Source organism: Mandrillus leucophaeus, unplaced genomic scaffold, assembly GCF_000951045.1.
Source record: "Mandrillus leucophaeus isolate KB7577 unplaced genomic scaffold, Mleu.le_1.0 Scaffold235, whole genome shotgun sequence".
NCBI lineage: Eukaryota > Metazoa > Chordata > Mammalia > Primates > Cercopithecidae > Mandrillus > Mandrillus leucophaeus.
In genome coordinates, this window is record NW_012102421.1 from 3522187 (window position 1) to 3547456 (window position 25270).

The window sequence follows — 25270 nt, forward strand, 5'->3', positions numbered from 1 at the left end:
GTTGTTGGTGTATAGCAGTGCTACTGATTTGTCTACATTGATTTTGTATCCTGAAACTTTACTGAATCTATTTATCAGAGCTAGGAGCTTTTGAGTGAGACTTTAGGGTTTTATAGGTATATGATTATATCATCAGCAAACAGCAATGGTTTGACTTCCTCTTTACCGATTTAAATGCCCTTTATTTCTTTCTCTTGTCTGATTGCTCTGTCTAGGACTACCAGTACAATGTTGAATAGCAGTGGTGAAAGTCGGCATCCTTGTCTTGTTCCAGTTCCCAGTGGGAATGCTTTTAACTTTTCCCCATTCAGCATAATGCTCGCTGTGGGTTTGTCATAGATGGCTTTTATTACCTTGAGATATGTTTCTTCTATGCCAGTTTTGCTGAGGGTTTTAATCATAAAAGGATGCTGAATTTTGTCAAATGCTTTTCCTGCAACTATTGAAATGATCATATAATTTTTGTTTTTAATTCTGTTTATGTGATGTATCACATTTATTGACTTGCATATGTTAAACCATCCCTGCATTTCTGGTATGAAACCCACTTGATCATTGTGTATTATATTTTTGATAAGCTGTTAGATTTGGTTAGCTAGTATTTTGTTGAGGATTTTTGCATCTATGTTCATCAGAGATATTGTTCTGTAGTTTTTCTTTTTTATTATGTCCTTTCCTGGTTTTGGTATTAAGGTGATACTGGCTTCATAGAATGATTTAGGGAGGATCCCCTCTTTCTCTGTCTTTTGGAATAGTGTCAATAGGCTTGGTACCAATTCTTCTTTGAATGTCTGATAGAATTCAGCTGTGAATCTCTCTGGTCCTGTACTTTTTTTTGTTGGCAGTTTTTAAATTACCATTTCTATCTTTCTGTTTGTTATTGGTCTGTTCAGAGTTTCTGTTTCTTCCTGGTTTAATCTAGGAGGGTTGTATACTTCCAGAAATTTATACATCTCCTCTACATACTCTAGTTTGTGTGCATAAAGGTGTTCATAGTAGGTTGAATGATCTTTTGTGTTTCTGTAGTATCAGTTGTAATATCTCCCATTTCATTTCTATTGACTTTATTTGGATCTTCTCACTACTTTTCTTTGTTAATCCCAGTAATTACCTATCAATTTGACTTATCCTTCAAATAACCAGCTTTTTGTTTCATTTATCTTTGTATTTTTTGTTTCAATTTAATTTAGTTCTGCTCTGATCTTTATTATTTCTTTTATTCTGCTGGGTTTGGGTTTGATTTTTTCTTGTTTCTCTACTTCCTTGAGGTGTGACCTTAAATTGTCTATTTGTGCTTTTCCAGACTTTTTGATGTAGGCATTTATTGCTCTGAACTTTCCTCTTGCTACTGCTTTTGCTGTATCCCAGTGGTTTTCATAGGTTGTGTCACTATTATTGTTCAGTTCAAATAAATTTTTAATTTCCATCGTGATTTCATTGTTGACCCAGAGATCATTCAGGAGCAGATGATTTAATTTTCATGTATTTGTATGGTTTTGAGGGTTCCTTTTGGAGTTAATTTCCAGTTTTATTCTACTGTGGTCTGAGAGTATATGTGACATAATTTCTATTTTCTTAAATTTATTGAGACTTGTTTTGTAGCCTCTCATATGATCTATCTTGGAGAATGTTCTATATGCTGATGAAAAGAATGTCTATCTGCAGTTGTTGGGTAGAATGTTTTGTAAACATCTTTTAAGTTCATTTGTTCTAGGGCATACATGAAGTCTACAATTTCTTTGTTGACTTTCTGTCTTGATGACCCGCCTAGTGCTGTCAGTAAAGTATTGACGTCCTCCACTATTATTGTGTGGCCATCTACCTCATTTCTTAGGTCTAGTAATAATTGTTTTATAAATTTGGAAGCTCCAGTGTTAGGTGCATATATATTTAGGATTATGACATTTTCCTGTTGGACTGATCCTTTTATCGTTATATAATGCCCCTCTTTGTCTTTTTTTTAACTGTTATTGATTTAAAGTCTGTTTTGTCTGATATAAGAATAGTTATTCCTGCTCGCTTTTGGTTTCCATTTGCATGACATACCTTTTTCCACCCTTTTACCTTAAGTTTATTTGAGTCCTTTTGTGTTAGGTGAGCCTCTTGAAGACAGCAGATACTTAATTGATGGATTTTTTTTTAATTCTGCCATAAGTGGAGCATTTAGGCTATTTACATTCAATGTTAATATTGAGATGTGAGGTACCATTTTATTCCTCATGTTAGTTGTTGCCTGAATACCCTGTGGCTTTGTGTGTGTGTGTTGTTGTTGTTGTTTTATAGGTCTTGTGAGATTTATGCTTTAAGAAGGTTCTATTTTGGTGTATTTTAAGGCTTGTTTCAAGATTCAGAACTCATTTTAGCAGTTCTTGTAGTACGGACTTGGTAGTGGCGAATGCTCTTCACATGTTTGTCTGAAAACGACTTTACCTCTTTCGTTTATGAAGCTTAATTTTTCTGGATTCAGAATTCTTGATTGGTAATTATTTTGTTTGAGGAGGCTAAAGATAGGACCCCAGTCCCTTCTGGCTTGTAGGGTTTCTGCTGAGAAATCTGCTGTAAATCTGATATGTTTCCTTTATAGGCTACCTGATGCTTTTGCCTCACAACTCTTATGATTCTTTCCTTCATCTTGACTTTAGAGAACCTGATGACTATGTGCCTAGGTGGTGATCTTTTTGTGATGAATTTCCCAGGTGTTCTTTGATCTTATTATATTTGGATGTCTCTATCTCTAGCAAGGCCGTGGAGGTTTTCCTTGATTATTCCCTAACATAAGTTTTCCGAAGTTTTAGATTTCTCTTCTGCCTCAGGAACACCAATTATTCTTAGGTTTGGCGTTTAACGTCATCCCAAAATTTGTGGAGGCTTTGTTCTTTTTTGTTGTTCTTGTTTTTTTCTTTGTCTTTATCTGATTGAGTTAATTAGGAAGCCTTGTGTTTGAGCTCTGAAGTTCTTTCTTCTACCTGTCCTAATCTATTGTTGATACTTTCCAGTGCATTTTGTATTTCTCTGAGTTTGTCTTTCATTTCCAGAAGTTGTGATTATATTTTTATGATATCTATTTCGCTGGAGAATTTTTCATCTATAGCCTGTATTGTTTGTTTTTTTAAACTTCTTCAAGTTGGTTTTCACCTTTCTCTGGTATCTCCTTGAGTAGCTTAATAATCAGTCCTCCGAATTCTTTATCTGGCAATCAGAGATTTCTTCTTGGTTTGGAGACATTGCTGGGGAGCTAGTGTGGTCTTTGGGGGTGTAATAGAACCTTTTGTCATATTACCAGAATTACTTTTCTGGTTCCTTCTCATTTGGATAGACTGTTTCAGTGGAAAGATCTGGAACTCAAGGACTGCTGTTCAGATTAATTTGTCCCACAGGGTGATCCCTTGATGTGGTGCTCTCCCACTTCTTCTAGGAATGGGGCCTCTTGAGAGCGGGACTGCAGTGATTGTTATTGCTCTTCTCGGTCTGGCCACACAACAGGGCTACCAGGCTCCAGGCTGGTGCTGGAGATTGTCTGCAAAGTGCCCTATGATGTGATCCATCTTCAAGTCTCTCAGCTGTCGATACCAGCACCTACTCTGGTGGAGGTGGCAGGGGAGTGAAGAGTCCTTGGTTGTAGATATGTTTCGCGTGCTGACTTTCTCGAATGCTGGTTATGCTAGCAGTGAAGTTGTCATGTGGACAGACTCAGGACCTCTGGTTAGCCAGGATGTTGCAGTCCGTGAAATTAGCTATTGTTTTCTCCTTCATTGGAGTAGGGTTATTTTGTCATGAGTTGCCATAATAACCTGAGTTGGTTGGCCTCCAGTCAGGAGGTATTGCTTTCAAGAGAGCACCAGCTGCAGTAGTAGAAGGAGGATAGAAGCTTACCCTAAGTTGGCCAGAATAAGTATTTGGGTTTCTCAGGTGATGCGCAAGGCCATAAAGCTCCCAAGAATTTATGTCTTTTGTAATTGGCTGCTAAGGTGGGTAGAGAAGTACCATCAGGTGGGAACAGGGTTAGGCCAGTCTGAGCTCAGACTCTCCTTGGGCAGAGATTGCCGCACTCCTGTGGGGGAGGGGTATGGTTCTTGAGCCAATGGGGTTATGTTCCAGAGGGCATTTTGTTCCATAATACCCTCTGTCATCAAGGAAGTAGGGGAAAACTGGTAGCATTAGGTCTTACCCAGCTCCCATGCAGTTGGTGAGGCCGGTTTTGCCCCTGACAATGTGCCCCACTAGCAGCACTGAGTTTGTCTCCAGGTAGCCTGTGCTCAGCATTCAGACCTTGCCCCAGGCTATAAGCTTCCCTGCTGAGAAAGCAAGCAAGGCTTTCAGGCCTCGCCCCTCCCTGCCTTCAAACACTGTTGGCCTTGGCTCCTGTGCTACTCTCTGCAACAGTTCCCGTTCACCCCCAGATTCTGCTCAAGAGAGCCTGCTTCAGTCAAAATTATTATAAAGTTCAGTTGGAACATCACATACCTGGGCCTATCATGGGGAGGGGGGCGGGGGGAGGGATTGCATTGGGAGTTATACCTGATGTAAATGACGAGTTGATGGGTGCTGACGAGTTGATGGGTGCAGCACACCAACATGGCACAAGTAGACATATGTAACAAACCTGCACATTATGCACATGTACCCTAGAACTTAAAGTATGATAATAATAAATAAAATAAAACAAAAAAAAACAAAGTTCAGTTGGAATCTTTTTTCAGCCTGTGATCCCTCCCAGATTCTGCTGGCTGCCTTCCCTGAGGGCCCTAGTGAGATATAGTCAGGGATGGCTTCCCTTGGCTTGACCTGGAGAATGGGAGCGCCTACAGTGCTCCTCCTGCTGCTGCTTCTACTTTTATATTTCATGCTAAATCAGTTTCAGCTCTAGGTAAGGTTAAATCCTTCTCCTGTAATCCGGATTTTCAGGGTCCCCAATGGGGATGTGTTTCCGGAGGCAGGTGTTTCCCCTCACACACTTTGGGAACTCACGGTTTTTTTGCCTGCCTCACAGAATTTGTAGCAGTGTGCCACTTCTGTCAAAGGATCTATGAAATCCTTACGTTTTCCTGGGAATTTACTGTAGTGGTTCTTAGAACAAAAGTCCGTGATGTGAGTCTCCACACACTGTTCTGTCTGTCCAAGTGGAAGTCCCTTCCCTACTACCATTCCCAGCCTCTGTTAACCACCATTCAATTTATTCTCTATCTCCATGAAATCAATATTTTTAGCTTCCACATATGAGTTGGAACATGCAACATTTGTCTTTCTGTGTCTGGCTTATTTCACTTAATATAATATCCTCCCATTCTATCCTTGTTGTTGCAAATATAGGATTTCATTCTTCTTATGGTGGAATAATATTCCATTGTGTATAATATACTACATTTTCTTTATCCAGTCATCTGTTGGTGGACACTTAGGTTGATTCTGTATCTTGGCTATTGTGAGTAGCACTGCAATAAACATGAGAATGCAGATTCTGTCTCTGATATACTGACTTTCTTTCTTTGGGATATATACTCAGCAGTGGGATTGCTAAATCATATGATAGTTCTATTTTTATTTTTTGAGGCGACTCCATGCTTTTTGTCATATTAGCTGTATTGATTTACATTCCCACCAATACATCACCCTTTCTCTGCATTCTCACAAGTATTTGTTATTTTCTGTCTTTTTAATAGTGATCATTCTAATGAGATGATATCTCATTCTGGTTTTGATTTGCATTTCCCTGATGACTAGCGATGTTGAACATTTTTTCATTTATTTATTGGCCATTTGTATATCTACCTTTGAGAAATGTCTACTAATTAATGTCTGATATAAAAGGAGAAAGGAAACTGGTATTAAGTTGCTGTTATATTCTAGGTATCATTTTGTTTATTCCTACAGCAACTTTACAATGCTGATGGTAACATGATTCTACAGATTAAGAAATAGTTTACATCTCTAGTAAACTGCAGAACTGGAATTCAGATCTGTACTCTACTTCCAGTTCTGCACAGTTTAACTTTTTTAAAATTTGTATTTAACAAATGATAAATATGAAACATATGTGCACAGCTTAAACAATGATGATAAAACAAACCCTATAAAGGATATTAAACAGAAAGTTGGAAGCCCCTTGTGTGTCTCTCTCTAATTGTGTCTACCTCCTCCATCTCTGCATTTAGAGGTAAATATTCTTTTGTTTTGGCCATGCTTTTACCATCTGTATGTACTCCTACAATATCTGGTGCTTTGAGTGTTTTGTAAATTCATGTAAATGGAATTCTACTATACATATTCTTCAGTGACTTTCTTCTTCCATTCAATTTTGTCTTTTCATCTTAATCCAGGTTGATACATATAATTATAGGTTCATTTTTAATTTACATTGTATAGCATAACCCACTATATAGATATACTGTAATTTTTTAATTGATACTGCTGCTGATAAACACTTATGGTCTTTCTTGTGGTTGGTTTGCACAAATGCTCCAGGTGCGCCTGTAAACTATGTAAATTCCCATTTAAGGATTCAGTATTCTATAGATGACCATTAGATCGAGTTTGTTAATATTAGTATTTAAGTTTTCTCTATTCTTGTGGTCTTTATCTGCTTGACTTATGGAGAAAAGTGTCTTGAAATTTCTCTCTCTAATAGTGGATTTGCCCAACTCTATTTACATATTCATCAATTTTCATTTTTTATACTTGGAATTCATGTTATTAGATGCACAAAAATTTATGCTTTTTATCTCTTCTTGATGAATATAACCTTTAATCATTATTTAGTTACACACTTAAATAATGTAGTTTACCTTCAAGTCTGCTAGATCTAATAATAATGTAATTACATCAGCTCTTTTGGGCTGGTAAATGCCTTGCATATTTTCTATTTTAGGTGTGTTTCTTGTAAATGACATATAACTAGATTTTTTTTCTTTTAACCCAACTTTCATTTTTCCTTTAAGATTATAATTTTGGTTTTGAAAGAAGAGAGAAAAAGAAGCCTAGATTTGCCTGCTTCACTGAAAGGATTATTTCTGGTCCTGGATAAGTGGTTCCATCCCGAGTAAATAGTTTCAATGAGAAAGTTAGGGGGGACCTCATTTCCTTTAACCAGTCAGTCCTCTGCAGGTTACACTCTGGATATGGAGCTGAGCCTGTTTTTTTCATGCACACCCTAATCTTAATATTGTATGTTCTTAGAGCCTTTTGAGCCCCAGAAGTTGTTTATAATTTTTTATTGTATGCTTATTTTTATCTACAAGTTTTTATTAGCCTATTATAGCTCAATACAAAATCATTTTCATATATTAAAAATATTCTAATCCTCCCAGAAAGGATTTTGCTCCTTTTTCTAAATTCTTATTTATACTTTGCATATACCTCTACTTCTATTACAACTCTCAGAGTAGTAAGTTTTATTTTAAAGGACCATCTCCCATAATAAATGATGAATTCATTGGAAACAGGGACTCTGTCTTACTGATAATTGTATACTTAGGGACTAATATTGTGCTGTTAATTGAGCATTATACATAGTAGAAAATTAATAAAATGTCAGATGAAAAATGAACAAACAGATGAATTAAGTGATTAAACTAGCTGACAGGTGGTAGAATTCAAATATGACAACATTCTAATTCTGTACCTCCAGTCAGTGTAGACACTTAAAATCTTTCACTTTGAATTCTAAAAGAGCAGTTTCAGATATTGAAGGCAGTTTGAAATCATTGTATCAAATCAGGATTATTTCAGTTGTAAGTGGTGGAAACCTGGCTTAAACAGGCTTACATAAATAGATGAAAAGTTCAGGGATTCAATCACAGCTGAATTCAGGACCCTAAACAATATCAGAAGAGCCCAGTCACTCCAACTCTCTCCATTTGTTGATTCATTGATTTCATTCTCAGGCTGTCCCCTGGATGGTTTCCCACTGTTCAGTTTTACCTCATTTTTAATGCTATTCCCAGCAGTGCTACTGAAGTTTGAAATGTGCTTCAATTGGGCTGAGTTGGGTCCCTTACTCATTCCTGGGCCAGTCATTTTTTCTGGGGATGTACAATACACCGACTGACTTAGATCTCTGTCACATGTTCACAGTTACAGTCGGAGGTGGAGTCACCTCCCCTCAAACAACATGCACGAAGAGTGAAGAGAGTTTTTCCTTAAGGAAAATTAGGGTGCTTTTGCCTGTAAAAGGATTAACATATATTGGACTGGCATGAGGCACAATATGCCCATTTCCATAATCTAATCCATATCTTACTTTTAAAAATAAGAAAGCTGAATTAAAAGGTTAGGTTATTGCCTAAAGTAATACAGTTTCTTGAATGGTACTATTTACGTAATAAGCTTACAATACTATATTATAGACTTTTAAACTGACAGAGAGTTTTGTTTTTATTGTGTTAAAGTACAGCAAGTATAGAGTAAAATATAACATGAAGGAAAGATTCCCATGTAGTTTGTCACTCTGCTGCATTTCAGAACAAGATCAAAGTCACCTAATAGATTTGCTCTTTGGTGTAGTTATTTAAAAATTATGTAAGTACAGTTAAAAATTAGATAAAACTTCTTAATGATTATAAAATGACTAAAAGCAATCATTCAAACTATAATTCTAAAAATAGACTTAGAACTTTGCTGGCATCTTGCGTCGTTAGGAGAACAGAACTTATTAAGAAAATGTGGCCATGTTGAATAGACGTATACTGTTTTCTGATTTAAGACTTTTTAAAAATAGTTACTTTGAAAGGGTTTTCATTCAGAGAGCAATTGATTTTTAACAATATGTATTTTGTTTAACAAAATACTTTTTTAGTCTTGAAATTTCTAGTCAAATTCACACTCACTTTCTTCTGCAAATTCCTCTTTTTGTCATCTTGTAGCAAAAAGGGAAATAAGTTGAAGAATATTCTTCAACTAATGAGTAATGAAGAACTAATGCATTCTTCAACTAACAAATAATGAGTTCCAGACTCTGCAGATCTCTTAATAGGTATTAAAACACTATTTGTTTCTTCCATCTGTTTTCAGACTTTGTGAACACTCTGTTTATTTTACTCTTATCAGTTTAACAATTGGCCCCATTGCTTCCATTTTAGAAATACTTTTTCTGAAAAGGTGTCTGGAGGTTGAGGAATAAAATACTGAGCAGATTATTTGAATATTAACTTACTGTTTAAAAATAAGTTTATCCTGTGTTTTTGGATGCCTTGTTGTTTTCTGCTTGTCTATATTGCCACCCATTTTGAGAACTTCTTAATGGGAAATGAATGGTTTCAAAGAGTATTGTCCATCTCCACATTAATGCTGATTTATCAAAATGTCAGTTGATCTAAAATTTCTATTGTGTGCGTTTATATTGCTTTTATAGGGACTCCTCGGAAATAGAGGGCCTCCTGGACCTCCTGGTCTCAAAGGAACTCAGGTATGGAAGAAGTGATATCCAGTCAGCTTCAGCAAGGTTTTTAGTTAAAAGTTTCCCTTTTTATTTATTGTGGGCCTTCAGTTTTTGTTTAAACACTATCAGATTTCCAGTTACCATTTTATTTATTTATTTAGACAGAGTCTTGCTCTCTTTCCCAGGATGGAGTGTAGTGGTGCAATCTTGGCTCACTGCAGCCTCGACCTCCTGGGCTCCAGCAATCCTCCTACCTCAACCTTCCAAGTAGCTGGGAGTACAGGTGCACCACCATTAGCCTGGCTAATTTTTGTATTTTTTGTAAAGACACAGTTTTGCTCTTTAGCTAGGTTGGCCTACTTCTGGCCTCAAGCAGTCCTCCTACCTAAACGTCCCAGAGTGCTGGGATTACAGGCATGAGCCACTATGCCCAGCCTTCAAGTTAACACTTTATTTTGTCAGTTATGGAATAGAATTTAGAATCATTTTACAGTGTTCTGAATTCATTAAATGATTTATGTTAGCGGTATCCAGTGGAATGTCTGAAGAATCTGAACCCAAAATCTCACTCATATATACTAGAATTTATATTTACTATTTGTGACTACTTAATATTTTTGAACCAATAAATTATATTTTACTTGAATTGTGAATTGAGCAAAATGTTTACCAAATAAATAATATATACTATATGATTCTAGGGAGGTCTGTATGTATTATTCAGAAAGCAATCAACTATTTTTTAAAGGTAAATCAGTATATTTAGTAAATATGTCTGTAAATGTAGTAAAAACACTTACTGCTTTTTTTTCTCTTAGAGAATTATGAATAAAAACTTTTAATTTTTTTCTATATTCATCTTCAGTCTCTATCCACCCATATAGTTTTTGGTCCTTACAAGAATGCACCAGGTTCACACAAAAAACTGAAGTGTTGTGGGGTGATGGAGTTCAAAGTACAAGAAAATAACAGCATTATTTTCATCACATCTCAGAATGAGCCTCACATTTTAGAATAAATAGAGAAAATAAGAGTTTACATTTTTAAATACCCATTTTAGGCCATAATATGTTTGATTTTTGTTTTTAAGGGAGAAGAAGGACCAATTGGACCCTTTGGAGAACTGGGGCCACGAGTAGGTATCGTATAATTTTCCATAAGTGGTTTTCTTGAAAATAGCTGTTCTGTAAATGTTTTTAACATCATAACATTTTACATTATAGTGAAGGACAAAAATGAAAACAAACTATAGTCATAAAATGCCCCAAAATAAAATAGGCCAATAACTGGAAGTCTCAAAGATAGTTTGAATGATGTTATGCCTACTATGTAGTTACTTGCTATTTTGGTGGTCTATAGACTTAGTAATTTGTGCAAATTGTTTATAAATTTCTTGAAATGTAATAGGAAGCTAAATGCTTTAGCCATTTTAGTAATATTCTGAGATTTCCTGTTTTCTAAATGTGTTAGTAAAATTATGGAAGGCTAATAAGATGTATTTTCTGCCAATGTTTTTGTCAGATAATACCATGGGTAATATGTGAATTGTTTTCAAGTTCTAGAAATGAATTATTTAAAAATTTTTGGTATACATAACCAAAGTTTACCTTATGAAATAATTAAGTTATATGTATTACATTTATTTTAAGAGGCATTAGACTCATATGAAATACATCTCATTTCTTTTCTTGACAACATCATAAAGTACTGGTTCTTCTTCTTTTTTTTTTTTTTTTTTTGAGATGGAGTCTCACTCTGTCATCCAAGCTGGAGTGTAGTGGCGTGATCTCGACTCACTGCAACCTCCACCTCCTGGGTTCAAGCAAATCTCCTGCCTCAGCCTCTTGAGTAGCTAGGATTACAGGCATGTGCCACCATACCCTGCTAAGTTTTGTATTTTTAGTAGAGATGGGGTTTCACCATGTTGGCAAGGCTGGTTTTGAACTCCTGGCCTCAGGTGATCCACCCACCTGGCCTCTCAAAGTGCTGGAATTACAGGAGTGAGCCACCATGTCTGGCCAAAGTACTGGTTCTTAAAATGCTTTTACAGTTAAAAAGACTGTAATTATTTCTTTCACATTTTTACCTTACTAGCACACATATTGCTACTATCCCATTGGGGGTAAAAAAGAATTTTCATTTTATTTTTTTTGAGAATTGTATAACAGAAAAACTGGAATTTGAGCCCAATAAAATTGATCTTATTCAAAATTTACTTCCTTTGAAAAGAGGAGAACCATATTCACCTCTGGTCTACACAGTCTTAATATTAATAATTACTGTTGTTGCTATTCGTTGAGTATCAGTTTGGGGCCTAATATTGCTATAAGTATATGAATCATCTTTAATCCTGAAAACAACTCTGCAAGATATCGTTCCTATTTTTAGATTTGAAAATAAGGTTTTAATATTACATGTTCAAGTATAACACAATCAAATCAAAATCAATACAATATGATAGAATTTAAGTAGGACAAGAAGTTATGATTCTGTTACTGATACTCCGAATCGCTTGATTCCAAAGACTTTGAAAATGTGCTGATACCAGATTCCAGTGAGATTCTTTCCATAATGTCAATATGTATAACTGTATCTTAATATCCTACACAGTGCTTGAAATAGTATTATTAAAGATAAAAGAAATGTCACACTAAGGCTGTTACCAAGCAGTGGAAATAAAAATAGAAATGGTTTTGTAAATATCATAGAAAAAATCTAATAATTCAGTTTCTTAACTCTATTTCTTGTTCTGTGTGTCTAACTCAATTAGAGAACAATTGATCTTTAATAATAATAGGATGGTTTTCAGTTCTTTGCTTTGCTTTTTGCTTGTTAGGAAATTATTCGATAATTTCGAGCAGGCAAAAGCAAAAATTAGAATGTTTTGACTTCTAGTCTAATAAGACTAGAAGTCTTAAATACAGTTGTAAGTGGCTAAATCTTTTATGTGTAGTAAAAACAGAATGTGAGCCAGAGGGTTGTTCTGTTCCACTTTAAGAAGAAAAAATATGAGCATGTCTTAATTGACAACAGCAATAAAATCCAATATAGCAGGGGTCCCCAACCCCCAGGCCATGGACTGGGCATGAGCATTACCACTTGTATTAGTCAAGGTTCTCTAGAGGGACAGAACTAATAGGATATATATAAAGGGGAGTTTATTAAGTATTAACTTACACAATCACAAGGTCCCACAATAGGCTGTCTGCAAGCTGAGGACCAAGGAGGACCAGTCTGAGTCCCAAAACTAAAGAACTTAAGTCCAATGATGGAAGGCAGAGAAACATCCAGCATGGGAGAAAGATGCAGGCTGGGAGGCTAGGGCAGTCTCGCCTTTTCACATGTTTCTGCCTGCTTTATATTTGCTGGCAGTTTATTAGATTGTGCCTACCAGATTAAGGGTGGATCTGCCTTCCCCAGCTCACTGACTCAAATGTTAATCTCTTTTGGCAACACCCTCACAGACACACTTAGAATCAATACTTCGTATCCTTCAATCCAATCAAGTTGACACTCAGTATTGACCATCCAACTGCCTGACCTTCACCTCCTGTCAGATGAGCAGCAGCATTAGATTCTCATAGGAGCAGAAACCCTGTTGTGAACTGTGCAAGCAAGGGATCTAGGTTGTGTGATCTTTATGAGAATCTAATGTCTGATGATATTCTGAGGTGGACCAGTTTCATCCCGAAACCATACCCTGCCACCTCATCTGTGGACCTGCTCTCCCCTACTGATCTTATCCTCTATTCTTTTCAGCTACTCTCTGCTACAGTCATACCCTTTACTTTGTCATTACCAGTGATAGCAACCTCTCATTTTCAATTTTAAACTTCTCATTTCCCAACCACCATCTTTCTAATACATTCTCTGTTATTATCCAATCTAATAAACCCAATAGGAATGCCAATGCATTGATTCTGCTGCTTTTCCATTGTGTCTTGTCTCCTTTATGATCACAAATTCCTCATCTTGCTTAAAACATTATAATTATTCCTTTGATTACATTCTGAATTCTGTCTTCAAACCTATTTATTCTCTTGCTTTTCTAAGTTATTACTTTATACTTTGTTTCTTCAAACTCCGTTCAGTTCTCTCTCATCCTTATTCTTAGCCTTTGCCTGGCATCCTACTTCCCTGAGAAGATTGAAGTAACCAGAAGAGAACTTACAGTTTTCTGCCATTGCATGTACCCACCTTCTTCTATCTATACTCTGCTTTCTTTCCTGTTGTTGTTGATGAGCAGGACATTTTTCAAGCTAAGGAAAACTTCCAGTTGTTTACTGCATACTCTGTCCTCTTGACTACTCAAGATAATTGGTCCAACAGTTCTCTCTGTCTCTGCTATATTTTCTCTTCTCTACACGAAATCATTCCTATCAGCATATAAAGCTGCTGCTATTCTTCCAGCTTAAAAACAAAAACAAAACTTTTTTGGTCTCAGTTTGCCTTCCAGGTGTTACCCTATTTTTATCTTTCCCTTTTCAGTAAAACTCCTCAAAAGTGTTGTCTATACGTGCTCTTTCAGTTTTTCTCTTCCCTCTATCTGCTTAAACCACATTTGTTCCCACCACTACAATACAAATACTCTGATCAATATGATCAGTGGTTTCTGTATTGCTGGATCCAATTGTCATTTCTCAATCCTCAGAGTCCTCTTATTACTCAATACTTCTATTCTTCAGAATTTGACAAGATCACTCTCTCCTCCTAGAAACAATTTCTTTACTTCCATGATTTTCCTCCTAACTTTCTGGCACGAATTAAATTTTTTTCTAATTTCTTCAAATTCTAAGTTTTGGAATACCCCAAAGCTTGGCCTGTGGATTTCTCATTTCTATCTATACTCACTGGCTAAATGAGGTCATCCAGCCTAGGTCTTTAAATACCATCAAAATGCTGGTGGTTTCCAAGATTATTTCTTCTTATCAGATCTTTCTACCTGTTAAATTCTGAACTTGTATAAATAACTACCACAAGATCTCTCCATTTAGATGTCTAACAAGCATATCAAACTAAAATGTCCAAAACTTAGCTTCTTATTTACCCTCCAAACCTGTTTTCAGTCTTCTTCATTTCATTTGGTCTGCTACTCTTACATTAAAATCCTGAGATTCATTTTTGACTCTTCTCTTTCTCCCACATTTCACACATGACCCGCCAGCAGTTCCTGGAAGCTCTACCTTCATATTATATCCAGAATCTTGCCACTCTGCTACCACCCTGATTCACACCCCATCATCTCTCACTTGGATTATTGTACTAGACTCTTACTCAGACTCTCTTCTTCTACCCTGGAATCAAAGTGATCCTGTTAAAACTTAGATCTTATCAGTTTTCTCCTTAAACTTTGTCTAAGGCTTCCTGTCTCACTCAGATAAAAGTCAAAGTCCTAACTGCAACCTACAAGGCCCTATGTGACCTGACTTCTCATTCCCCATTTCCTTCTTTGACCTCATCACTTTACCGGTCTTCTCCTCTCAATTCTTCAGCTTCTCCTGGTTTCTCCAACATACTACACACATTTTAGCTGTAGTGCCTGTGCACTTGCCCTTTTCCTCGGCCTGGAATACTTTTCCTTCAGATATCCATATAACTTGTCCCTTTCTTTAGGTCTTTATTCAAATGCCACCAAACTGCCAACTCCCCCAGGGAATGGCACTCGCTAGGGAAGTTGGTTGAGGGTCAAGGGTCACACTCTTCACAGAACCCTGGGATCTCTCTTCTCTCCCTAGGCCTGGGGAAATAGCTTCACTCTTTCTCTCTCTCTCATTGTCATCAAAGACAAGCCACTTCTTACCTTTAGACTCTCTGAAAACTAAAGTAAGAATACAAGTAATCTGCAAACAACTTTTTGGTGAGGTCTTCTTTCCTGGAATCTTATGAACACTTTCAATAAAACTCCCACAACAGTTTATATATCCCTTCCTTGCTTGATTTGTTGCCTTTCATATTACCACTACCTAACATACTAATATTTTACTAATTTTTTAAAACGTTATTCTCACTAAAATATAAGCTGTATGAGGGCAGGTATGTTTAATGCAGTCCTCGATCCTCTGCATCTAGAACTGTTCATGGCACGCAGTAGACAGTTGGATATTTGTAGAATGAATGGCAAATGAGTATGATGAAATACATTTATCAAATAATGTTAAAGTGTTTAATTTTATAAGAATAGTCTAAATTTCATATATCTTAGGAAACTTTCAAAAATGAGAATGACTAAACATATATACTTTCTTCTTTCATTCTGTTCTGTTCTAGGGAAAACCAGGTCAAAAGGGGTATGCAGGTGAACCAGGACCAGAAGGCTTAAAGGTAAAGCAACTGACTTTATTATCAGTTTTAAAATATAATTTTCAGAAACATAAAATTATGACTTTCATACAAATATGAAATGAACACATCAACTTAAAAAGAACCAGTAAGATGTTAAAACTGTTACAAAGAGCAACTAAGAACCTGTATCTTTATATCTGTATCTATTTATATGCAGGTTGAGTATCCCCTGTCTGAAATGCATGGAACCAGAGTGTTTTAGATTTCAGATTTTTTTGGAGTTTTAAATATTTGTATTATACATGCTTACAAGTTAAGCATCCCAAATCCAAAAATCTGGATTTTTGCTCCAATGAGCATTTCCTTTCAATGTCATGCTGGTACTCAAAAAGTTTCAGATTTTGGAACATTTATTATTTCAGATCTTGGATCTTGGATGCCCAATCTGTGTATCTGTGATTATGTCTGTATCTATATTCTATATCTATGTATGTGATTTAATAAAGAAACGTTAGGATAAGATTTGTGGATTGCATACAGGGCAATAAACCATAACTTCTGGGGTTATCAGTTCTACTGGGTAGAAATCTACAAGTTCATATAACTTTACTAAATCTGGATCTTTTAATCACTAGTAAACAGTGAATCTAAGTATATTCACTAGATAATCACTGGGTAAACTTCATCACTTTATGATATTAAGAAGATATATCACTTACTATTTACTTTATTTCCAAGGTCTTGGATAATTTTTTTATAATACCAACAAATATAAAGTAATGCAATGGTTTATTACATACAGAATTGAGACCTGAAAGAAACTAGCTTATAAGAATTGGTAAGTTTTGCAAATTTAAAATTTAACTATAAATTGACATAGTCATAGCATTTTTACTAAGTTTCCTAAAGCTAATTTTTTTTATTAAATTCATCCTTTTTATGATGTTGGAACCTAAGGAAAAGCTAAACAACACTTTTCAAACTTGATAAAGAAATATGAGCTAAAGTATGTTTTAATGTATCAGTATATATGAGGCTAAAGTTATCCTGGGGCAGAATATGTGTACCTGACTCCTTCTCAAGTTACATACAAAAGTCCTCTGAAAAATAGGGTAGTAGTATTTATAAACAGAAGGCTTAATCAATTCGCCTTTACTGGGATTAACAATTCTCCTTTACTGGACTGCCAAATAGTGCTAGGAAATCCAACTGTGAGCTACCATCCAGTGAAATTGGCAAGAAACAGAATCTTAGTTATTTTTATACTTTCTCTCCCTAGAATCACACCAGAATCTAGGCGGCTTCTGTGTTACCTAGTAAACAGAGGAAATTTTGTAATGTTCATTCCTTCCTAGCTGTCACTGAAATTTGCGTTTCAGTACATCATGTAGCTATTAACTGAGACCTGGCACTCCCTCGGGGAGTTGGTTAAGGAACACACTCTTCATAGAACCCTAGATCTGTGTTCTCTTTCTAGGCCTGGGGAAATAGCTTCTCTCTCTCTCTTTCGTTGTTGTCAAAGACAAGTAACTTCTTACCTTCAGACTCTGAAACTAAAGAATGCAAGTAATCTGCAAACAACTTTTGCTTTTTGACTGTTAACACAAACTTCCCTTAAAACTAAGTAGCACAAAGGGTTCATCTTTTTTGGAATTTAAGAAGGGTAACCTATGAGTAAGGAGGGAAAAATACTAGAAAACTAATAATCCATATATTATTCTTCCATAAATTTTCCATAAATGCTGTCTAATGAGCTGCCTGTTAAAGTTAGTTACTAAAACCCACTGCAGTGCTTCAGTCTTTACTATTTATCTAAATACATACAGAAACTGAAAAGAAAACTTGTGTAGACTTTGAAAGTTTATTTCAGTGATCACTCATGATGAATATTAAGTTTCAGTGCTTAAAATCACCACTATCGAATAGAAATGCAATATGAACCACAGATATGAGCCACATTAAATAGTGAAAAGAAAGAAGTAAAATTAATTTAATAGTACATTTTATTTAACTCAAGATATCAAAATATTATATCCTTTAAACATGTAATCAATATTGAAATTATTAATGAGATGTTTTATATTCTTGTTTTGTAGAAAGCCTTTGAAATCTGATGTATTTTTTTATACTTATATCACAATTCAATTGAGACCAGCCTATTTCAAATATTCAGTAGCCACACATCATTATTGGCTACAATATTGTTCAGTATCTTAACATCTTACTGTTCTACACTGGAATATAATTATTAATGTTTAGACAGTAATTGATTAATTTTAGACATAACATATTTAATCTGTTTCTGTACACAAAATGTATATTGCTATTAGAGTGTGTCTCTGTGGTACTTTGAACTTAATCTTTAACCTTTTGTTAATCTATACCTTTGCCGATGCCATTCCTCACCACCAAAAATGGCCCTTCCTCATTACCAGTGTTAAGTGTCCCATATTTTTCAGGGCCCCGCTTACAGTTTCATAATCCATTATTTGAAATCATTAATGTTTGGATTTTTGAAAAGTAACATGTCGCATATAGTATATTTTATTTACCACTACCAGAAGGGTGTGCAACAGCATACCATAATTAGATATATTAATATTTCTGTAGTGAAATGTAAGGATGTTCAGATTAATTGGAATACATCAAGACTATAAATGGCCTTATTCAGAACAAAATAAGCTTTACTGCCAAATCAATCCAAGTTAGGTCAAGTTTGCCACCAAATGAGTTGTGAAAAACTCTGAGTTTTCAGAGCATTATGGACTGCAAAATTTTGTTTCAGAGGTTATGAACATGCGTTACTTCTCCAGTGATGCCAGCTCTAGCTGTTCCAGTTCACAGGGCGCCTGCTCCTAGAGTACTTAACCTGTCCCATGTATTGTTCTATTTGAGCAAATAGAATATCCCTGTGGGAAAGACTTTAATTTCATTCTTCTTAATACCTTTCACCGTGCTTACTACTCTGCCTTTTACAGAGTACACCTCAATAAAGATTTTATTTTTAAAAATTTTATTTATAAAAGTGATTAAAAGTCACGAATAGGAGAATATTTTTTAAGAAAATAGATTATTACCTGATATGGTTTGGATTTGTGTCCCTGCCTAACTCTCATGTCAAATTGGAGGAGGGACCTAGTGGGAAGCGATTGGCTCATTGGGGCGGATTTCCGTTTTGCTGTTCTTGTGATAGTGAGTGAGTTCTCACGAGATCTGATGGCTTAAACGTGTGTGGCACTTCCCCCTTTGCTCTCACTCTCTCCTGCTCCAACATGTGAAGTTGTGCTTGCTTCACCTTTACCTTCCACCATGAGGCCTCGCAGTCATGCTTGGTGTTAAACCGTGGAACTGTGAGTTAATTAAACCTCTTTTCTTCATAAACTACCCAGTCTCAGGTAGTTCTTTATAGCAGTGTAAGAACAGACTGATACATTACTATTTGAATGAAAATAGAGGGTAGGCCACATTTCATAGAAATACTCTAACATAAGTTTTTAAAAATTTTTATTTTAAGTTCTGGGGTACATGTGCAGGATATGTAGGTTTGTTATATAGGTAAACGTGTGCCATGGTGGTTTGCTGCACCTATAACAAAGTTTTAAGTAACTGAAATTTCCTTTGCCTTTTTCTAGGTTATGACTAGATAATTGCATTAAAAATGAAAGTTGAAACTGTCATGAATAATCTAGCTTGAAAAATAACTGTTTTTGCAACTTCATATTCTTTTTTGACAGGGAGAAGTAGGAGATCAAGGAAATATTGGGAAAATTGGTGAAACAGTAAGCTTATTTTATGCTCTTATTTTTTTTAATCAACTGTAAGCATTTTTAGGAATCATATTAGCCATGATTATGTTCGCTATAATCAAGTTACTCAGAATCAGAGTAATTCTTATCTACTACAAATTTAAACTTACTTGTGATGTTTCTACTGACAAATAAAACCTAATGTACAAGAGAGAAATGAGGGAAAACACAATTGATGATGTTTTCATCCAATATAAACTATATTTGTGACCTCAGAAACATTGTTTCTAATATGTGATTTTCAATATTATTCTGATAGCTTCAATCTAAATTTGACCTTACAATTTTTCATTAATTATATTTATTATTATTATTATTATTATTATTATTATTTGAGATGGAGTCTTGCTCTGTCGCCCAGGCTGGAGTGCAGTGGCACGATCTCGGCTCACTGCAACCTCTGCCTCCCAGGTTCAAGCGATTCTCCTGCCTCAGCCTTCTGGGATAGCTGGAGTTACAGGTGTGCGCCACAATACACCCGGCTAATTTTTGTATTTTTGGTAGAGACGGTGTTTCCCCATGTTGGCCAGGCTAATCTTGAACTCCTGACCTCTAGTAATCCACCTGCCTCAGCTTCCCAAAGTGCTGGGATTACAGGTGTGAGCTACAGCGCTTAGCCATTTTTCATTATTTAAAAACTTATTAAATTATATAATAATTTAATAGCTTGAAGATAATTTTTCTTTAGGTTTGAAAAGTTGAGGTAAACTAAGACATATTGAGTTGGAAAGTGTAATTGTGTTCCTCAAATAAAGATTGAATTGTTCGAATTAATATTATTGTGGAAGAACAGGCTTCATGTTGTATTTGAATCAGATTTGTTAGAAGTAATTTTATTTTTTACAGTGAAGAAAGCCAGCCAAAATATTCTCTAACAAATGAACTTACGTAGCATGTATAAAGTGGAACATTAAATTAACACCAGGAAAGTGAATTTATTTACAGAGTGTGCTAAATTAATTGTCACAAAATAGGTAATTATTTCTTATGACTTAAAACATTTTTTTTCTATATGGTTGTTTTATAGGATTAAATAATTAAACAATTATAAATCTTGGTCTTGTGACAAAACAATAAAACATTTCTGATACTGATTTTTTGTTATTAATTGTTAATAAAAATAGGAAGAGTATCTGTGTAGTCTTAAAAGATCATTGCCATACTTCATTAACCCTGAGTCACTAGAAGGAGAACTTTTTGTTCTTGTTTTTTCTGGGAAAGTTTCAAGGAAGTATTTATATGAATTAGATTATTAAAGGCTTCTAGTCAGATATGATTGTAACTTATATTTCTCTAAGGTTACTCAAATTCTGCCTTTTCTGAGTGACAAATTGCTTAAGAAATATATATAAAGTTGGTATCCAAAGTTAAAATACTAATGAAGAACATATTTTCTTAAAATAATACCTTACACATTAAACTTTTAAGTGTCATTTACCTAATAGTTTTGGACTAATTCCACACAGTATAAGAACCCACTGCCGGTACTTTCCAAAGAGGACATGGACTATCTTGGCAGGTAGTAGATTTTTGTCACTGGAGGGAAAATAACATTTATGGAACATTTGCAATGTACTAGGTATAATGCTAAGTGACATTTCATATTATGGTATTTAATTTAATTCTCAAACAGCTTTAAAAGATATATTTTGTTATTCTGGTTTTTAAAATTAGGAATCTGGCGCACATTGAGTAACCAGTTCAAAGTTATATAGCTAATAAATTACTGAATTGAGATTTAAACCCAGAGCTCCTAACTCAAAATCCAAATCTCTGCTTTATGCCATGCTTGGATGTTTTAATATTGGTTCGATAGCTATCTCATATAAATGTTGTAGAGAGTCTTTAAGCATGTGATAAGTTATTAGACAAAAAGACCTTTCCAACTTCGAGATTCTATCTTCCTTGTTAAGGAGGGCACATGAAGCCTTCTTTAAAAAATTACTGACTATGTCAAGTTAATTCAAATATATAAAATGTCTAAAGAATATTTTTGTTTCTCAGTAATTCTGGCTTTCATTTTGCCTTTCTAATTTCCAAATCTTAGAAATATAGTTCATCTAATCCAGAGCTCTGTTGCCAGGAAAATTCTTGAGAGATAGGAGAAGGTACAGTTGTACTTCATGACATCTATCTTGTAATTGTAGTAGCTGATTTTTACTTTGCTCAATCTTTTTGTATAGTCATTTTGCTTTTAACTGGCCCTCCTCTAGGTTTGCTTGTTTCTAGATTTATACTAATTAGAATTCAATTTGTGATAGAGTGTGCCAAGCACAGCAGTCCCACCAGTATTTCATGTCTGCCTCTTGCAATTATTTATAGTATACAAAGAATTAATTTCCATAAATGTGCCCCAGATGAGTCTCTAATTTCAAAAGATGCCCTCTCATCTTCCACATTCTAGCATTCAGATGTTTAGAAGTAAATCTGGAATTATCTAACCATAATTACCAGTCTTCTCTGTCTTAAACTGTCTAGGCTGAAAGTATCTGAAGAGCTGTAAAGAAAAAAAATGTTCTTTTTCACTATTGGCCAAGAGACCAATATTAGGATCAGTAGATAGACATTATAAGGGAACAGCTTTTGGTTTAACGTAGGCAAGAATATTTTAATAGAATTTTTAACACTCAAATAGGCTTTTCCATAGAATGATCCAACATCTTATTATTAGATGGTTTGATGTCTTTTTTCAGTCATTTATTAGGCAGATATTTATTGATTACACCAGGCACATTTTTAAACATATAGTCCCTACCTTCATGGAACTTACAGTCTATTGGAGGTTTGACAGATATTAAATAGTCACATAAAGAAATATGTAAACTGTGATACATTCTATAAAGAAAAAGTACAAGGGACTATGACAAGGGTGCCAATTTTAGATCAGTAGATGAGAGAAGGCTGTTTTGAGGAAATGACATATGAGTAGTAATCATAAAGAATGATATGAGCTAGCCAGGGAGGGGGTGGGGAAAAAATTTCCCTGGAATATGCAATATAACATTGTTTCCACCTTTGCCACCTACCTTGCTATGGAGAAATTACTAAATGTTTCTAAATATTTGTTTTTTTCTCAGCAATAAAATGATGAAAATAACTACCTTATAGATTTTCTTATGAGGATTAAACATGATACAATGCCAGTCATGTAGTTAAAAACTTGATAAATGTTAGCTGTTATGGTGGAGGTTATTGTTATGTGTGATGGTAGCTGCTGTTTTGAGGAACTGAAATAAAGTTGGTGTGGATAAACTTTGATGAACAAAGGGTGAAGGTATGTGAGATGATCCTAGTGAAGGAGGCAGGAGCCAATCATTTAGGACCATGTTTATTACTCTGCACTTGAACCTAAGGTCAATGAACAATCGCTAAAGATATGCTAATTAAGCCAATGTCATTATTTAATTTGAGGTTTAAGATCACTCTTGTTGCAATGGATTGGGAAGTTAGAACATGGCTTTGAAGACCTGAAGTAGAAGAGGATAACCAATGAGAATGCTACTGCAGTAGTCTGTATGAATGAGAAAGATGATTTAGACCAGTGGAGATAAAGAGAAGTGGATATATTTTGAAGATATTTGAGGTAACAGATTGGAGGTAGGCTGCAAATCAGGGGAGGATTCTAGTCAGTCTCCAGTGTACAATTAGGCCTTTGATAACTAAACTATTTAGGATTTATCAGGAATATTCTGAAAGCACAAGGAAATGGTATACAGAATGTTTCAGGATAATTCCAATTCTAAGAATCCATGACTTTTTTCTAAGAATTTTGATGTTTCTAGTCTTCCTCTCACCTGCAAATTTGACTTCTTTTCTCTGTCCCTTTTATTTTATTTTATTTTATTTTATTTTATTATTTTATTTTATTTATTAAATTGTACTTTAAATTCTGGGATACATGTGCAAAATGTGCAGTTTTGTTACATAGGTATACATGTGCCATGGTGGTTTGCTGCACCCATCAACCTGTCATCCAGGTTTTAAACCCTGCATGCATTAGGTATTTGTCCTAATGCTCTCCTTCCCCTTGCCCCCGATCCCCCAACAGGCCTTAGTGTGTGATGTTCCCCTCCCTGTGTCTGTGTGTTCTCATTGTTCAATTCCCACTTATGAGAACATGCGGTGTTTGGTTTTCCGTTCCTCTGTTAGTTTGCTGAGAATGATGGTTTCCAGCTTCAACCATGTCCCTGCAAAGGACATGAACTCATTCTTTTTTATGGCTGCATAGTATTCCATGGTGTATATGTGCCAGTTTCTTTATCCAGTCTATCATTGATGGGCATTTGGGTTGGCTCCAAGTTTCTCTGGCCTTTTTCTAGTTTCATTATGTTTTTCTGATGTTGGGGCAAACAGAACTAGAGTAAAGAATTTTACAGGCAGTGATTTCACAGCTTTCTTCATGAGTAGGATAATGACTCCTATTATGTTTTCTTTACTGTTGATGCTTAAATCCAACAGGCCTTTTACCTATAACAGGAAACTGGGGATGTCTTTGGCAAATAATCGGTAGGGATTTCTAGGATCATTTTCTGGTCTCATATTTTAAATGTAAAATGTGAATTTATTTTTTCACAGTTTCCTTGGTTACACTGAGTTTCAGTTGCCACATTTCTGCCCCACTTGAAGATTTTCAGATGATTGCCCAGTAGTCTGGCCACATTGTTTCATTTCTTAAAATATAACCCAACTTATTTGATTTACCACAATTATTCCTTTACGTGTAGACTTTGGTGAACAAAGTAAGATTTCATGAGAAAGCTACTGTGTCCTCTCTGTTTTTCTGCCTCCCCTCTGGTGTGCTAATGTATAATAAATGACCAATGAGCGGAGAGGAAGAAGAATAGAAAGGCATGGATAATCCTCAAAATCAGGTATTCTGTTTCTCATTACAAAACCTTTAGAATCATAAATCCTCTCATGACTGATTCCAAGCTGGGTTATAACCAGTTCGTTCAAAAGCAAAAAGAGGTGGAGTCAGTGGAGGAAGAAAAAAGAAATAAATGTATTTATTGAAGTCCTGTTAATTTCATTTAGTCTTTAAACAACTCTTATAAAGTAAGTTTTCTTATTGCATTCTATAAATGAGGAAACTGAAATTTATTGAAATTATGTAATGTATCCAAATTCATACAGTGAGTAAGTAACAGACCTGGATTTCAAATCCAAAAATTTTATTTCCAGTTCCAAGTCTCTCTTTTCTGCATCAGGTAATCATCAATTTGTCCTGTTTTTAAATTTAAAGTGCATCCTTGGGAATTAATATTTAGGAGATGTAAAAAGGGTAAAATAAAATTTTGCTCTGTAATATCTTAAGCCCAGCTGGCAATTTACTTTTAAAAATATTGTCATATGTTATTTGCCTCTGAGAATTATGGAAATATAACTTAATGTATTTGTGATGGAAATAGGAAAGACTTTGAAAGAGCCAGAAAAAAATATCGTAGAAGTGCTCAGCATAAAACCTCATTTGATACAGTGATTGGTTTTGCTGCCCTCTAGTAGAATTACCATGAAATTAGCTTGATACATGTTCGTTTTATTTTATTTCCAATTTTTTCTTTCATTAATAATGAAATGGGAAAAGTTCCCTTATCCCCCTTGCAGGGTGTGCAATAGGGGTGTAGCTCATTTCTTTGGTGTCCCGCTGTCAAACCCCGAGGGGAAGCATGCAGACGGGCAGGTAGTGTGTAGCATTTTGGGGCTCCAATCCCATGGCAGCATCTAGGGTTGAGTGTCTACAGCTCCCAAAGCCCCACTGGGCATGTGTTACAGTGTGCTCTTTCAGCTTGGCCATCTGCAGGCGGCTTGT

At 35.3% G+C, this 25270-nt stretch overlaps 1 protein-coding gene across 1 annotated transcript in view; it reads left to right on the forward strand.

Annotated features, from left to right (window-relative positions):
- The window catches only part of COL24A1 (collagen, type XXIV, alpha 1), a 438816-nt gene that overhangs the window by 203272 nt on the left and 210274 nt on the right, over positions 1–25270 (forward strand). The window contains exons 24-27 of the mRNA XM_011982146.1: positions 9347–9400; positions 10464–10508; positions 15641–15694; positions 19390–19434. Coding sequence (XP_011837536.1) covers positions 9347–9400; positions 10464–10508; positions 15641–15694; positions 19390–19434 — 198 coding nt within the window. The remainder of the gene's footprint in view (positions 1–9346; positions 9401–10463; positions 10509–15640; positions 15695–19389; positions 19435–25270) is intronic.